This window comes from Podarcis filfolensis (genome assembly GCF_964270895.1).
Source record: "Podarcis filfolensis genome assembly, chromosome: 9".
Taxonomy (NCBI): Eukaryota; Metazoa; Chordata; class Lepidosauria; order Squamata; family Lacertidae; genus Podarcis; species Podarcis filfolensis.
In genome coordinates this window covers 50,146,577-50,163,328 of record NC_139610.1, presented here as the reverse complement: position 1 = coordinate 50,163,328, position 16,752 = coordinate 50,146,577, and the positions used below count along the sequence as shown (strand labels likewise).

At 41.6% G+C, this 16,752-nt stretch overlaps 1 protein-coding gene and 1 long non-coding RNA gene across 2 annotated transcripts in view; one reads left to right on the top strand and one right to left on the bottom strand.

Moving 5' to 3' along the window:
• Positions 1-16,752, top strand: part of SYNPO2 (synaptopodin 2) — a 95,291-nt gene that overhangs the window by 50,313 nt on the left and 28,226 nt on the right. The window contains exons 2-3 of the mRNA XM_083631616.1: positions 10,102-10,253; positions 14,064-14,836. Coding sequence (XP_083487742.1) covers positions 10,102-10,253; positions 14,064-14,836 — 925 coding nt within the window. The remainder of the gene's footprint in view (positions 1-10,101; positions 10,254-14,063; positions 14,837-16,752) is intronic.
• On the bottom strand, positions 11,022-14,473 carry LOC310742562. The gene is made up of 3 exons (XR_014538557.1): positions 14,334-14,473; positions 11,467-14,095; positions 11,022-11,289 (listed from the first exon to the last, which is right to left on the bottom strand). It is a non-coding gene; the product is annotated as an uncharacterized lncRNA (long non-coding RNA).

Sequence of the window (16,752 nt, the reverse complement as noted above, 5' to 3'; positions counted from 1 at the left end):
TCTAAAAACAGAATCTAAAGGAACTGTCACAAAAGGTAAGGAGCCAAAGACCTATCCCTCCCGTCACCCTTGGTAATTTGAGTACTGTTTTAACTCCAGCTACAGTTGCCTTACTTTCAGGGCTGAGGAGAAGCTGCCCTTCTATATGCTTTGTGGCTCTTGGTGTTGACTGGTAGGCTGCCCAAGCAATGAGTCAAGTAGCAAAAAATATATTACATTTCAGTATTACCCAGTGACATCACTGAGAGTGATAATTGCATGCTGGGTGGAAAAGAGGCCTATAAAACACCCCTGGTTCTTTTCGTGTTGCTTCCAGTATTCCTGCTGGGCAGAGTCACACATGCCTTCCTCATTTATTTATGTCATCGAGTGCAGGAAAGCAATAAACTAGACCAGTTGGAAGAAACAGATACAGGCAATAAAAGGGCAATTAGCTGCTGTAGCTGCTATGAGGCTTGCTTTTGCTAAGGTTATGGCCAAGGATGACTTGTAGTGGGCATTGTTCTCTATCAGGAAAATCTGGAGAGAAAGTAAAACTTTATTCTAAGCACAGATGGGAGCGAGCGCAATGCAGATGCCATTTGCTGTGTAGTGAAGTACATCCTTACTTGGGGATAGACAAGAAAACTGTGATTAGGTGGAAACAGGCACCACAGACTTTGCAAAAGGTGTATGGAGCAAGAAGCCCTCTAGCAAACATACAAGGACATCGTTTTCCTCCTTTGCAAAGATGATCACTGCAATCTATAAACATTCCCTGGTTCTATTCCGGCTGCCAGGTCATCTTTTGATGTTGCTTCTTGTTACTTGCATCCTTAAGATCAGAACAGAAAAGCTGGGAGAAAAAGGCTGAAAACTTAAGTCACTTCCAGAAGACCTTTTTAATGAGCATTCAGTTCTGATTTGTTTGCAGAAAAAATGTGGGGAGATTATACACCATCTGCTGCTTATTGAGCTTTCATTCTGATTTGCTTGTGGGGAGGTCATAGGTTATCCCAAACTTTCCAGTGCATTTCCTCATTATTTACTGAAGAAAAAGCCCTCTCTTAGTTTTGTTTCTTTGGAAGCAGGCTTGTCGCGCAAGAATGTCAGATCCACTTTAACTGAACTGTGTGGAAGGGTGGTGTACAAATTTAATCGACAATAATGATAATAATAACTCTGCACCCTGAGTTTGCCAGCATGCTGCTGAATCCATCTGTGATGCAATGGATCTGTGCATCTGGCTGTTAACCAGAAGGCCATCCAGGGACATCTGTGGGCAGGAGTTCTGCACTGCAGAGTTGGACTAGATGACCCTTAGGGCCTCTTCCAACTCTATGATTCTCTGAATCCCATCTGCAAAGTTGGAAGCAGCCTTGCACTATTGTGTCAATTAAAAACAGCAACAGGATTTCAGGAGGAATTAAAAGCAAAGCAGATGACAGATTCTGGTGCCAGTAAGAAGTAAAGGAACTTCAGTGCACATAGAAGAGAATAGGTAGTGATACCAACTCTAAGCAATTATTTGCCCCTTTCTCTTATTCCAGGGATGGAGCAACTGTGCTTCTCTAGCTGTTTTTTGAACTCTATCTCCCAGTTAGCATGGTTCATTCATTCATTCATTTGGCATTTTCCCACAAGATTGTGCCCAACATGACTCACAACACATCAAATAAACATCAAAAGAATGTAAGAGCCTATAAAAATAATCAAAGCGTCAATAAGTAAATACATTTTTCACAAAACCAATTCATACAACATTGCACAAAGCCATACAAATAAACTAACCTGATTTAAGAGATTAAAACAAAATAAAAATGGTAGCAAGCAAGGTGAAAAAGATCCCAGTTATAAAGAATTACCATAATTAACATGCACAGATTGGAGGGGAGTCACATCTCTCATTCATAGCATCATTCCTCCCAGCTTTCAACAGCATCTCTTCTCTTACTACATTTCCCATCTCCATGGAAGTAAAGAGTGCTACTCCTCTTTCACCCTCCCATAGACTCACAGTCAGGGATGATGGGAGTTGTAGTCCAACAATATCTGGAGGTTCCATCTCCCTGCCTTATTCTTTCCCCAGCCACACATACTTTAAGCTAAAACAAGCATTAGCAGGGAAAGTGACATAAGAGCCAGTTCCGTAAGACGAGAAGTTTGAGAGCTCAGACAAAATGCTGTGTTGCCGGGGGAAATGGAGACTTGCACAATATTCTCTGATGGAACGTGGAGCTCCAATGTGATGCACGGGGCTCACTCTTTGAAAATGTGCTGTGTCGTCAGCTTGCCAGGTTAACATTTTGGTGAGCGTTACCTCACCCCTGCTTCGGTTGCTCACCTTGGACTTTGGCCAGGGGGAGGAGTAGGGAAAGGCAGTCCATTAGCACAATGATAAGACTAGCCCCTTTAGGTACTGCTTTGGAAACCCAAGCAAGCTTTTCCTTCCACTGAACTCAACTGGTTATTTGGATACAGACAGCAAGAGGGGCCTTTGCTCTATGTGGTGGAATGGTCAGTCTCTTTCAGCCATTCATTTATTGTGGGTAACGAAACTGAAATGTACCCTCAAAGGTGGCATTTATTCGACTCTATATTTGAAACCTGTGTATCTAAACAAGCTCCACTGATGTCAGTGTTTTGGACTGGGTGGATGTGTGGAGGAGACAAACCTCATATGCAGTATATAGCATGACTGGGGAGGAGAGCTTATTCTGGAGCACAGGAAAATTGGTGGACTTCAGTACAGAACAAACTCTCCGGGGGGGGGGCAGAAGAAAGATCAGAACTGGCTGGCAGAACCACTAGGGTTTCCTGTCTCCCAGTTGTTTTAACAGCAGCAGCAACAACAACAACATCTTAATCTTAATCTTAATGTCAGCCCCCCACATTTCCAGGTCTTTTTGCTGTTTGTTTGTTTTTAAATTAATCATGAAAATTAATTCACATTATAGTGCAATTTCTCCTTATATATATATGTACAACATATACATTTTTTATTCAGTGTTGGCTAACATTTTTGCAAAGAGATTTCCCTTACAACAATGCATTTTGTTTGTTATTTTCACTAATACATGCATTTTAATGTAAACTTTACCATAGAATATGCATTTTTTTAGCATTACTAGAAGTGCATGGCAAAATTCAGAAAAGTGAAAATTTCAAAGGATTCACACATTGTTTGGGAATGTTTACCTTAAATGCAAACTAAATCAGATTTCTCCCTCATCCCTGGTACCAGCCAAACACTCATACCCAAACCAGTCACACACAACAATGTTACAGACCTCTCCACTAGCTTCACCCTCATACCTTTCTTACAAAGGCTTGCTGCCAAAAATACAAAAAATGTGAACTTTATGCATATCTGCAGCTCTAATGGGCATATGCTCCACACCCACTAAAACATTATCTGATTGGCTGAGACATATGTCTGTCTGTGTCCCCACTCTGGTATGGGAAACTTGTAATAACTCATGATAACTTATGAAATCTCACAACCTGTAGCCTTTGTTGTTTAATGTCACCTATGTCCATCGCAGACATTAAGGAGACCACCTTAAAAACTTAGGTTAGTGCTTGCTGATAAGCTCCTTCCCTACAGCTAAACCTCTCTTGCATCCCCAAGCTCAGCTTTTGGGATGTGTCCAGAATACTGTTTCATGCTCCTCTTTTCAAGATGCTCCAAGCCTGTGGATCACTGTGGGATCCAGATTCTCTTTTTCTTTAACCAGTAGCTGTCTCATGTTGCTCAACTCTGTTCCATTGCCTTTATTTTCTCCAAACTAGTCAGGGTACCTTGCACAGGACACCAGCCATTCTGTTTCTACAATTGAAATGCAATGAAATCTAGAGGAGAATAAAACTAGCTTATTCAACAGCGGAGAGAGAGAAATTAAAAACCAGCTGAAAGCTGGGCAAAACAAGGGAGATCCACAACTTGGATGCCACAACAAAAAAGGCCCTGAAAGGCATGAAACCAAGGAAGCCTTCAAGGATGTTGGGACAAACAAAGTATCTGATGTTGAGTGCAGTGTGTAAGCAGGAGCATATGGGAGGAGGCAGACATTCAGCTACCTCACCCTAAACAAATAAGGGCTTTCTATGTAAGAACCAGTGTTTTAAATTGTGCCCAGAAATGACATTGGACTCAGTGGAGAGAAATCACTTTTGGAATAATCCAAAAGCAGACTCCGGAAATCGCTCTGGCTGCCATGGAGTGAATTCTGGAGTTCTTCTGCTGATATATCTGTTTTGAACTCTTGCAGCTATCAGTTTGTATTCAGTGATTTGTAATATAGTGTTGGGGTCAGTAAGGTTAAGCTCTCCAATTTAAGTTCAGGTTTGGGTTGCATGTGGACCTATATAACTAAATCACTAAATTCAGGAAACATGCTTCTAACACAATCAAAATGCAAATCTGAATTTCTCATAGTGTCAACTTGAAAAATTCAGATTTGCATTTTGATTGTGTTTTCTTCCTGTGTGCAGTTCCAACCAGCAGATGGCACACTATTGAACTTACCTTAGAGGGAGAGCTGTATATTATGGAACACATCTTTCAACAGGAGCAATGCTCTGCACCAGGGGGAAGGAAAGGGAGACTTTTGAATGTTCCAGTAAGGCAGCTGTTGTCTAGACATATTCAACATAAGGTAGTTCAAGGCTGTAGAAAATGACTGCAGAAGGCCAGAATGGATTTCTGCTGTTGTAGAATGGATGGCATATTTAAACCAAGCAACTTTAACAACTACTGTATCTTAGAGTCAAAGAAGCTAAAGACAGTCTTCATTAACCTCCTGTGTGGCAGGAGCAGTGGATTAAATGCCCTAATGGTGACTAGAGAGTTTGTTTCCTCTATATTTAAAACCCAACTTCCACCAATAATGACTAACAGCTTCAGCCAGATTGAAATTGGAAACTCCTGTATTTTCCCTTGACATCACTGACAACTTTTATTTTCAGCAACCAAATATTTCCCTGGAATATGCATTGTTCTTTGTTGTAAGAATGCAGGCTCCCATACGCTACCAAATATTAGCACCAAGGGTTACTGAAAATAATAATAATAATAATAATAATAATAATAATAATAATAATAATGGGAAAGCCCTTGATTCTGTATTGCAAGCAAAAACAAGGCATTTAATTGTTAGAGGGGCATCCCAAAGGTTCGAGACCAGGGTTCTTCCAAACTTGCAAGGGTGTTTATATATTCCTTCAAGGGAAAGATGTGCACAGCATACCACACCATATTTGTAAATGTTTATCATCTCTACAAGGAGCAATTAGGCTATGGAGGGTGTGCTTTGATATTGTTCAAATGAGTGCCAAGTATTCTCAGCAGTGAAGATGTCCACAGCTATGCCTAGGATTACCCTACTGATGGTTATCTTCAAGGCATTCTGTCAGTTAGTTTCTTCACATGACAGGCCCAAATGAGAAGCATTAAGGGAAAATGTTGAGCCAAGTATACTCTGCTCTGAGTGAGGGTGCACTAGGAATTATTGTTTGCAACCAATAAGAAGTTGTAAGAAGCTTTAATGTAATGCCACAAAATTCACCATAAGGAAGATGCATTTGTTAGGGCAGAGACAGCAAATATATACAAGACCTCTGGCAGGAACCTTATTTGAGGAGGTCAAATGATGCAGAGATTATTGATCCACTTTGAATTGGCATCTAGCTTTTTGGTTCTCTGTCACCAAAAGCATATTTGAAGATTGCGATGTACCATACTGTAGTGCTTTGTTGTCATGGATTAGATCCAGATATTCACTGATTGCTAATAATAAAAGCCATTTACTGGAAAGGGCACAAGACCAGCATTCTATTCGACAGAGAATATGAACTCAGCTTCATTAGCATGTTTCATCCCTGCCATTCCCCATTTCAGGCATCTCTTTTTATCCATAGATCTGTGCAGTGCCAAGAATTCTATAAACAAGAGTGCTTGGGTGTACTGCTGGGCACTTCTGAGCCCATTTCCCCTTCTCTTTGCAGAGATGTCCTTATTTGCTGTTGCATTGGCTAATATAATTGAGTTCTTAGATGCCCACCTGATTAATGTCACTGCACATCTCAAAATATTATATTATTTCATAGTCCATGGGAACTATAACAGAAAGTAGATATCTTATGTTAGTCCTGGAACTCATAAAATACTAACAATTTGTCTTGCTAGTACTTCCAAGTATTAGCTGCCAGTTCCAACAATGTAAGATTCTATTTATGGCCTCTGGTGCTTTACGTGACTTGAGTCATAGATATCCCAGACCTGTTTCTTCTACCCATGCAATCTGAGATAATCCAAGGAATGCAGACTTGCTTTAATTCATGGAACAGTTGTGTTTGGACTAAAAACACAAGGGCCACACTTCACATCTGAGGATAAAAATGAGGACTCCTTTTTCTGTCGTGTTCATTCATCCCTGCACAGAACTGGTCTGTTTGAAATAGTTTGCAAACTAAGGAATATCTCAGTCAACTTGCACAATTATAAATTACGCATCTTGTAATTTTGTTTCTTACAAATTCGCGTATAAAAGTAAGGCTCTGGCATAATCCAAGTGGAAAAAGTCACCAAAAATTATCAGTCCTATCAAGGTATGGACTTGTCTTGGAATCTAACAGGTGCACCCTAAAGTCACTATGCTTCAATTCCAAATCCATTTTATTGAAAAAATCCGCTAGGATAGTCACGTCATATTTTTGTATAGAAGGAAAATGTTTTGACAGAGCTTTCTCTTTACTTAATCCAACTGAATACCCTGATGCCACGGTGGCAGCTAGGTTCACTGTGTGTCACTAGTTTGGGTTTTAAAGTTATTTTTATTGCAGCTAAGTATGACTCAGGAAGTATGAGGAGTGTTGAGTCTTGGAGGCTCAGAAGGTATTACATTTTGAAGACATTTCTTCTCACCTCAGGATGGATTGAGAGTGATGTATTTTCTTTCAATGAATTTTGCATTAATGGCAAAGGCAACCAAGCTCTGACCTTGCTCTATATATGCAACGTAATTAAGTGAGCTAAGGTGCCAGTCTTGTAAGTACACACTTACCTGGGAATATGCTCCAATGAACTTAATGGAGTGGGCATGCCTAGGAATGCAATGTATGTTAATGAAAGGCTGGACTGTACTACTTCAGACTACACATGGGGAGTGTGATTTCAGAATGCTTCCTAGTATTAAGCATGTGCTATATGTGGCGAGCTTTCTACATAGGGAATAATTTTCAAAATGTGCCCCTCCCCACCAGCTTGCAACCTGAAACAATTCTGGTCATCCTACCACCGCATAATACTTCATTCTGCTTCACGAGTCGACCAAATCAAAAAAGTGAATGTGACTGGCCAGTTTATGTGAATCAGTTTAAATATTGATTCCCTTGACCATCTAAACCCACTGCAACCTCGTTTTTTTATTATGGGGATGATTATGATTCTTCATGTCGTTACTGTTGTTATGCAAGCATTTTTTCTGAGATAGGTTTTGCATAGGAGCAGCACATGTGCAACTTAGTGTATAGAAAACAAACCCTGTCTCAGCTGAGTGGTTGGTGGCTGGCAGCAGGTGACTTTCCAGGACCATCTCAAACCATGAGATGGACAACTCAGAGACAACTCAGATGGGGGTAGCTAGCCTATAGCAAGTGTGAGGAATTGGATCCAGTCAGAGGGCTAAATCCAGAAGTGGCAACCCCTCCATGGGCCACTTTGACAAGTGAGTGGGGCCACCCATCTGTCTGTCACTTGCCGTCATGTGAAATTATGTCACTGAAGTTTCAAGAGTCATCATTTTCAGCCTTGGTTTGAATTCAAGCCATGCTTGCAAAGGAAAAATCAGGATTATGCTCCCAATTTTTTTCTTGCAACCAAAACTGAGCACTTTTTTTTAAAAAAATGATGCCTTCTTTATGTTAGTGTGCAGTAGTGGGCTCTGATTCTTCCTCTTTTGCAGCCACATCGTTAGGCATGGGAAAGGTGGGCATGGTTCATTCAAAATAGCCTGGTGGGCCAGCCCCTGGGTCCTTGCAGGCCTAATTACAACCCCAGGCCATAGGTGCCCAACCAGTGAGTTACCAGCTCAAACCACTGTGCAAGGAGCTGTAATGTTCATGTAACTGTGTTCTGTTGAGGCACTGTTGAGTCTGCTTCACATTGCTTTATATCATTTCCATTCACTTATTCTCTTATTCAAAGCTAGATTATAGATATGCAGAAAAAGAAACTCTGTGATAGTGTATCAAGACTTGCGCAATTTCAGCAGTAAACTTGCATACCATCCAACATTTTTTCTGATGAACATCAGGACATCCTAAAGAAAAGTGGGACATTTCTGGGATCAAATCAGAAACCTGTAACTCTCAGATTGTCCCTGGAAAATAGAGAGACTTGGAGGATCTGAACCTGCTGTAGAAGCAGATGCAACAGATTCCTAAGAACTGAGTTAATGGAATTTCATCCTTCCTGTTTGCAGCTGAAGACACCTGTATGTAGCACTGACTGCCTGGTTCCTTGTGATGTCACAAGCAATAGTAGTAGTAGTAGTAGTAGTAGTAGTAGTAGTAATAATAATAATAATAATAATAATAATAATAATAATAATAATTTTATTATTTATATCCCACCCATCTGGCTGGGTTTCCCCAGCCACTCTGGGCGGCTTACAGCACCTATAAAAATTGTAAAACACAAAACATTTAAAATATCCTAATACAAGGCTGCCTTCAGATGTCTTCTAAAAGTTAGATAGTTGTTTACTTCCTTGACATCTCATGGGAGGACATTGCACACAGCTGGCACCACTACCAAGAAGGTCCTCTGCCTGGTTCCCTGTAACCTCACTTCTCGCAGTGAGGGAACCTCCAGAAGGCCCTCGTAGCTGGACCTCAGTGTCCAGGCTGAACGATGGGGGTGGAGATGCTCCTTCAGGTATACTGGGCCGAGGTCATTTAGGGCCTTAAAGGTCAGCACAACACTTTGAATTGTACTCAGAAACGTACTGGGAGCCAATGTAGGTGTTTCAGGACCAGTGTTATATGGTCTCAGCGGCCACTCCCAGTCACCAGTCTAGCTGCCACATTCTGGATTAGTTGTAGTTTCCAAGTCACCTTCAAAGATAGCCCCTCATAGAGCACATTGCAGTAGTCCAAGCGGGAGATAACTAGAGCATGCACCACTTTGGCGAGACAGTCTGCAGGCAGGTAGGATCTCAGCCTGTGTACCAGATGGAGCTGGTGGACAGCTGCCCTGGACACAGAATTAACCTGTGCCTCCATGGACAGCTGCGAGTCCAAAATGACTCCAAGGCTGCACACCTGGTCCTTCAGGGGCACAGTTTACCCCATTTGGGACCAGGCAGTCCTCCACACCTGCCTGCCTCCTGTCCCCCCAAAACAGTACTTCTATCTTTTCAGGATTCAACCTCAATCCATTAGCCGGATTGAGTCTACTTCACTCCTATTCTCTAGAGCAGGTTTTCAATATTTAAAAAACCATGGAACAAAATAAATGCTGAGTTATAAAAATAACCATTGAAATGTGAATGACCCTATGAAAGACAAGGGAAATGATTGAGTATTCAAGTGGTACATCATTGGCATTTTGAAAGTGGAAGAAGCTAGCCACATCCCACTATAGAAATACATTCTAAGGTGCCTGGTTTTTGTTTTTGTTCTTATACATCTGTCCAACCTGCTTTATTATGTTTTTCAACCATTCTCTATCAATCAAGAAAATTATCAAGGGTTTTTTATTGCAGCTAGCCTGCTTCTGAGGTGGCAGAGGAGTTTTAGTGAGTGTCCTTTTTTCATTCTACAAACCATCACTCTGGTAATCTGCACATTATAGCCTTCTGGTGCACCCATCCTTTGATTGAAATCAAGGGGCATGAGCTGGTGATATGTGGTCAGCAATAAGAGAGAGAGAGAAATTGAAAATGTAAGTAGATGAAATGTAGAAGAATTTGATAAATTACTGCAATCATTGCAGTCTTTCATGAATCAAAACAATGGATAAATACAGCTTTCTTATGGCAATTTGTTGCCCCATACGAATGAAATTAACTTTTTCCCTGCCACTATCTGAATAGATGCTTTACTTTTTATTTGTTTCAGATTCGCAATAAAAGCAAAGCATCCAAGGCTGGGCTGTGTGAAGGGGATGAGGTGATATCTATCAATGGCAACCCTTGTGACGACTTGACCTATTCTGAAGTTATCGCTCTGATGGAAGGTTTGGCTGACACTCTCCAGATGCTTATCAAGAGGTAAACGAAACTCAGCTTGGCTACTTATACTGATAAGGTCCATGTTATAGTCCCATCAGGATTTTAGGAACCAACTTTGCACTTTCTATGCCACTTTACACAATTTTTAATATACCATTTTAAGAACACTTATTTTCACAATCACAATGCCTGGTTCTTTGCACTTCCTAATTGCATCAAGAAAGTGCAAATTAATTACATGGATAATTAAATTATTTCATTGGAAAACTGAGCTTTCAACCCTGAACAATTTACTAAGGATTAATTCCCACGGAACTAGGTATAGGATCATTCTGACAGTCATAACATAAAATTATCTAAACTTTCAGAGGGATCAGAGTAGTGTTCACTTTTAAACAGCATCAGCCTGTTGAAGTTCATACAGTGGTGTGATAGGAGTTGTACCACTTATCATTTATATAATAGAAAATGCATTTGCCCAATAAGAGTGAAGATTAAATCCCACAGACCAGATACAAATACTGAAATTTAAGTCCTAGAGGGAACAATGCGGTTTGTGTCTTGTGGTCAGTCTCCCCACAACAGAAGTGCAACTTGGTTAATTGTAATCATCATCAGACTTTAAAGAAAGATGTTTAATCCTGCACAGCAAATGGCAAACATGTACTGTTGGGGACAGGAGATGGTGTATAAAGACTTCAAGTATATCCATAGGCAGAGAGCCTTTTAAGGGGGGAATTCTTTGTGGCTCTGTTTCTGTCTCTCCCTCTTTCCCTCCCTCCCTCATTCCCTCCCTCCCTCCTGTCCTCACATAAACAGAAATCCAGACACACTAAGCTACCAATAAAGGCTAACATTTATCTGGCTCACTCCCAGTCTTCCTTCCTACAAGGAAATGTTTACAGATTCATAGTTTATTAAGCACCACAACTGATTGTCCAAATAACACAACATGATGGAAACCAGCTACATTCACAGGGCTGCATAAATTAAGATGCTTGACCTTTTGGGAGCTCCATCCATGGTTTGATAGATATTATGGACCAGCCCTGTGTCCAGGTACTGTTTCCAGCAACTGATACAGATGTGCAAGACCAGTGGCGTAGCGTGGGTTGTCAGCACCCGGGGCAAGGCAAGTAATTTGCGCCCCCTAACCCGTGGATTTGCGCCCCTTAACCTGTGGATTTGCGCCCCCTAACCCTAACCCCCAGATGTTGTGCCCGGTGCGGCCGGCCCCCCCTGCACCCCCCACGCTACACCACTGTGCAAGACAGAGACAGAGTGGGACTGAGATTTGCCAGAACAGATGGCTTTTTAAGTATGTCTTTTAATTTACCAGTTTCCCCTAAAATCTTCAGCCAACAGTGCCAGATCCTGCATAATTTATTCATGCTTTTTATTGAGTATACTGAACTTTTGCTTCCTCAAAGCCAGATAGAAAATTCATGGTATATCACTTGGATGTACAGTGGTACCTCAGGTTAAGTACTTAATTCGTTCCGGAGGTCCATTCTTAACCTGAAACTGTTCTTAACCTGAAGCACCACTTTAGCTAATGGGGCCTCCTGCTGCCGCTGCACCACCGGAGCATGATTTCTGTTCTCATCCTGAAGCAAAGTTCTTAACCTAAAGCACTATTTCTGGGTTAGCGGAGTCTGTAACCTGAAGCGTATGTAATCTGAAGCGTATGTAACCTGAGGTACCACTGTATGGTTGTGGGGTCTGAGGGAACCAAGGACTTACATTTCCCCCCCTTTCCTTTAAGATGTGACAGCCTTGGGTCCATATTAGACCCCTTTAGTGCTACTGAGACACCACTCTGCAATTTGCTGGATTAAAAGAGAGATCTCCATATGGCACAATACTGTATGTTTTTATTTGTTAACTTTATATTTCACCCTTTGTCCCAAAAAGGTGGCATTGATATTAACACACTTATTAACTAGCAGTGCCCTTTCCCAATGGCCAAGTGGGTTATCAATAAGACCCACAAGTAAGTTCCATTCAGCAAAAGCCCCCAATGACTTCAAATAGAAATGTACTGCTCACAAATTCAATACATTTTACTGCTTCTTATTGATCCTGCCTGTGGAATTTGTGAGTAACTTCCCATTAAACAGCCATTCTGTGAAGTACAATATTATTTAACTAATAGAAGAATTAGAGGGAATCATTAATTAGACTCTCACCATCCCAGAAACAAAAAATGACTTGTCATCTCTCCTGACCAGGAGCACCTCTGTTTTGCCTTTTCATATATAGTCCATTGCTGCCTCTAGGCAGTAACAAAGGGGTGAATAGTTCTCTGATGACAATACTATGACTTTCATATTGTAGAATCTGGCTTCTAGGAGCCAAGAAAAGAGAAAAAAAGTCATTTTTATATGCTTTTGAAAAGCTTGTTTAAAATGTGGGACACATTGGGCTTGCCCTAAAAATCAACTGGGCTTTGAATGCTCAAAAACCCAAAGGATTGGTTCACACATTCACTGCCAATTTTCCCCACATTCTCACAGTAAAAGATCTTGCCTTTGAGAAGGGATAGGGTATCCAATGGCAGACAGCGAACCTCGATACCACAAAGCATTCCCTTAGCTGGAAGTCACATGTGGCCTGATCCTGCTGGGGACCAAGGGGATTGCCATTTGCAATTAAGGACAGACCTTGTGAAGCCTGTCTTGTTTTGAAGTCAGCTTTCCCCCATGTATTATGCCATCATTCCTCAAAGGTAAAGGTACTTTTCTCAGGGATATTGGAGCAAAATCGAAGGCTAGCAGGGCAGAGCTTGGCCTTCCCTCAAAGACTCACCCCATCTCCAGTTTCAGTGCTAAAGGCTAAAATCCTCCAACCTGTTCTTTAGAATAGTTCCACTCAGTTGTGTGGCATATACGCTAAATGAAGAACAAACCTTGGTGACAGCTCACTGTATGTCCAGAGTGAGACAAACCATGAGCATGGGTGTTGATGATACACAAAGCCAAACTATGGCTTATTCCCAGTTAGTATGGCAGCAGAACCACAGGAGTTGTGTGGCAGCCACAACCCTCTCCAATAATCTGCGCATTTGAACATTCACACTAAGCTGTGGTTTGATCAAGTGAAAAGAATGCCATCTTTAACATGTTCTTCTTCGTAATACATGGAAATACATGGAAATATGTTTGAGGCTCATCAATATACTGGAAGACCAGGATAGAAAGATGCATTGGCATTAATGTCAACACGTGTTCAGGTGTCTACGTTTCTTGCTGTTAGTAAAAAAACCCAAAAACTTTACTAGTTTTGTCCTACAAAGCAAATTATGTGATAGATTTAGATACTAACTAGGAAGGAACTAGGAAGCCACCTCACATATGGCTGGCAGCAGTGGAACTTAATGAAGCAGGATACCCAGTGCCACATCCACAGCCCTGCCACTGATGCTGGCCTGAGCAGAAGGTTGAAACTGAATGTTTGCTTTGCCAGCTCCTAGACTGGTGCAGTGAAAGGCCTGAATGAAGCTTGTTGTCATCACACAGCAGCAGCAGGGTTGACTTGAGATCCAGAGGATTTCTTGCTGGCCCAGCTCCATTCTGAGATTCATTTGTAAACTCTTGGTTCTCCCCAGCTTAAGTCCAATACTGCATACACCAGGGATAGCCGTGGTGTGCTGTTGTTGGACTACAACTCCCATCATCCCTGACCATTGAGCATGCTAGCTGGGGCTGATGGGAGTTGTACTCCAAAAGTCTGGAGGGCAACACATTGACTACTTGTGCAATGCACTGTATTGATGATGTGAAGTTTTTAAAAAGTAGCTTGATACACAATTAGATTTACAACTCAGATTCGCTATTTGTGTCTCCACAGATCTTCCAGTGGAGTGAATGAGTCCTTCAGTCCTGAAACAGAAAATGGCAGTGACATTAAAAATGAGGAATATAAAGAGAGCACTACCCTGCAAATCAGAACAGCAGCCCCCAGACCCCACCAACAACTGCAGATCATAGGGGCAACCCATGAAACACTCCAGAAAGAGCAGCAAAGCGATGCCGAAAGAGATCTCACCCCTTCTCACAAAATCCCTCCCAAAGTGATAGAAGCCCCTAAAACACACTTCATAGAGGTGCCTGCTTTCACCGGGGAAAAGCCAGGACCAACAGTTGAGCTCCAGTTGTCCCTCTTGCACGGCAAACACAAAGGCAGCAGTGTTCCCAGTCTGACTGTCCTGGGAGCTGAACAGCACAAGTCCTCAGAAGCAGGAGCCACCCTACCGCAAGATGGGACTAGCTGGCTGACTGCAGGTCCCACGGCTGAAGAAGACCACGTTGTCCAGTGGTCAAGCAGAACATTCCAGGCTGCTGGCGGCAAAGAGGTCAAAGCAGCCCTCAGAGCTGAGACAAAGGAGCCGTCTCTCACCAAGGTAGAGGTGATCCTAGACTGCTCTGACAGGGCAAAAGAAGAGTTTGGGTCTCTGGCCGAAAAGGGGTGTGTGGATTCTCAAGTGGAAGGAGGGCAGTCAGAGGCACCTCCTTCTGTAGTCTCCTTCGGCATCTCGTCAGAAGGCACAGAGCAGGGAGAAGACGACCAGCACTCTGAAAGGGAACATAGCAGACCTCACAAACACAGGGCAAGGCACGCCAGTGAGTATGTTATCGCTTAGAGGGTGGCTTTGCTTGAGACTTGCATTTTGCAACGTAGAACATTTCAAAGTACAATTGCCTCCATGTGCTTAGGATTAATATAAACTTTAAAAGGGGGTTTCTTAATATCTCCCCCTCACTTTTCTAAATGCCATTCAGTTTCTGTTGTTTTGATATGTAGTTTTTGTAAGCCCTGTAGTAATAATTTTTTAAAAAATCAGTAGGAATTGAATGTTCTTCATAGCACTGACTAGAAAGCTTGCTTTGAAACATTATCTAGGACTGCTAACTTTCTACTGCTAAAAATACTTGCTGGTACAGACAGCCTGTGGGGCTTCTTAACAAAGACGTAAAAGGCAATTTGACAGAGATTGTCCCAGAAGAGAGAAATGTTGTCAGGCATACCGTTTCTTGCTTGTAGGTTTCACCATGTACAAAGAAAGGCTGTGTTTTGTCTAGAATTGGCATACTTACGATGCTACTTCTATTAAAAGTCGAGAAGGATTTTTTTAAAAAAAGGAAAAGTAGTGAAGTAGTGAAGCTTGATGATGCTTGCAGAAAGTCGCTTTGACAGACACCAGCATGTGTATTTTTGGCCAGTTATATGATCCCTTTCAGTTTTGCAAGGCTTCTCTACACTGTAAAGTGAACTTACTATTCCTTCTGCCTTCCATACCTAGAGGTCAGTGCAAAATCTACACAAGGTCTTTAATTGGAAGTAAACTAGTTGACCAATAGTACGACAGCTAAAAAAGACTAACTCAGATGCAGCTTTTCTCAAAGCATCCATTTATTGATTCAGTTCTGTTCCTGGCAGTTGTGCATTCATTGTGGACTATTTCAAGAATTCCGTCAAGGGATTTTTCATTGCAAAATGACAAAGGCTTGATGCTATACTGTAGCATTGAGCTGTCTTGCACAGGCTGAGCATGATAACCCATTACTAATTCCCCTGCAAGCATATTTTTAGAATTATAACCGTTTGCCTCAGTGTGTAAATTAAGCTGTTGCTTATGCTTGAAGTGCCCAGCTGTAATCCACACATTTATGTCATATTTAACAGAGTATAAAAGAACAGCACGCATGCTTTGCATTTTGGCAGTGAAGCCAGCAGCAACTGTGGGGTTGTGCTTGTCAGATTACACCATCGGTTTAGTTAGAAAGGGGTTTGACTAAATACCCATAATTAAGCCATTCAATATAGGAATGTTTTGCATGCTTCAAGTACCATTGCAATGAATACAAATCAGGGAGTCGTATTTCCTTTCTTAAAGAAGAAAATACATTCTTTTCTAAACACATAAACATAGGCTGGTATCAAAAGAGTCACTATAGGCTTAGGTACCATATACACAAGGGCTAACGTGCACCCAATATGATTTTTGTCTCCCCCGCTCTTTGAATAGTAGGCTCCCACACTCGTGTCATATCATAAACTGCTTTAGAAACAGCTTCAAATGTGTTTTACAATGAGATATGGGAGATTTCTGTTTGATAACATCCAAATCTAAAGTCTTCTGGGGTGTTTCATCTCTAGTTCCAGGGCTCTTTGGCTCCCAACAAGTATCTACTATGGAAGTCTCCATGAAAACCATGTTCCCTGGATTAGGCTATCTACAGCCTAAAATATTATGTAACATTGTTGTGTTAAAATGGATGCTGTTTGCGATGCATCAAAAGGGAAAATGGGGTAGTATATCCCACACTGAAATATAAGCTAGCCTGTAAAGCAATAGGGCTCCATATTATAAGATCAATATATTCTAATCTATGCCAAACTTCCCCAACCAAGTACTCTCCTGAGATTGCTGGACTCTTCTCTCCCACCATTCCTAGGCAGTGATGTAAAATGTCAGGGATAATGGGATTTATGGTCTAAAATATTTGGAAGGCACCAGGTTGGGAATTCCGTTCTG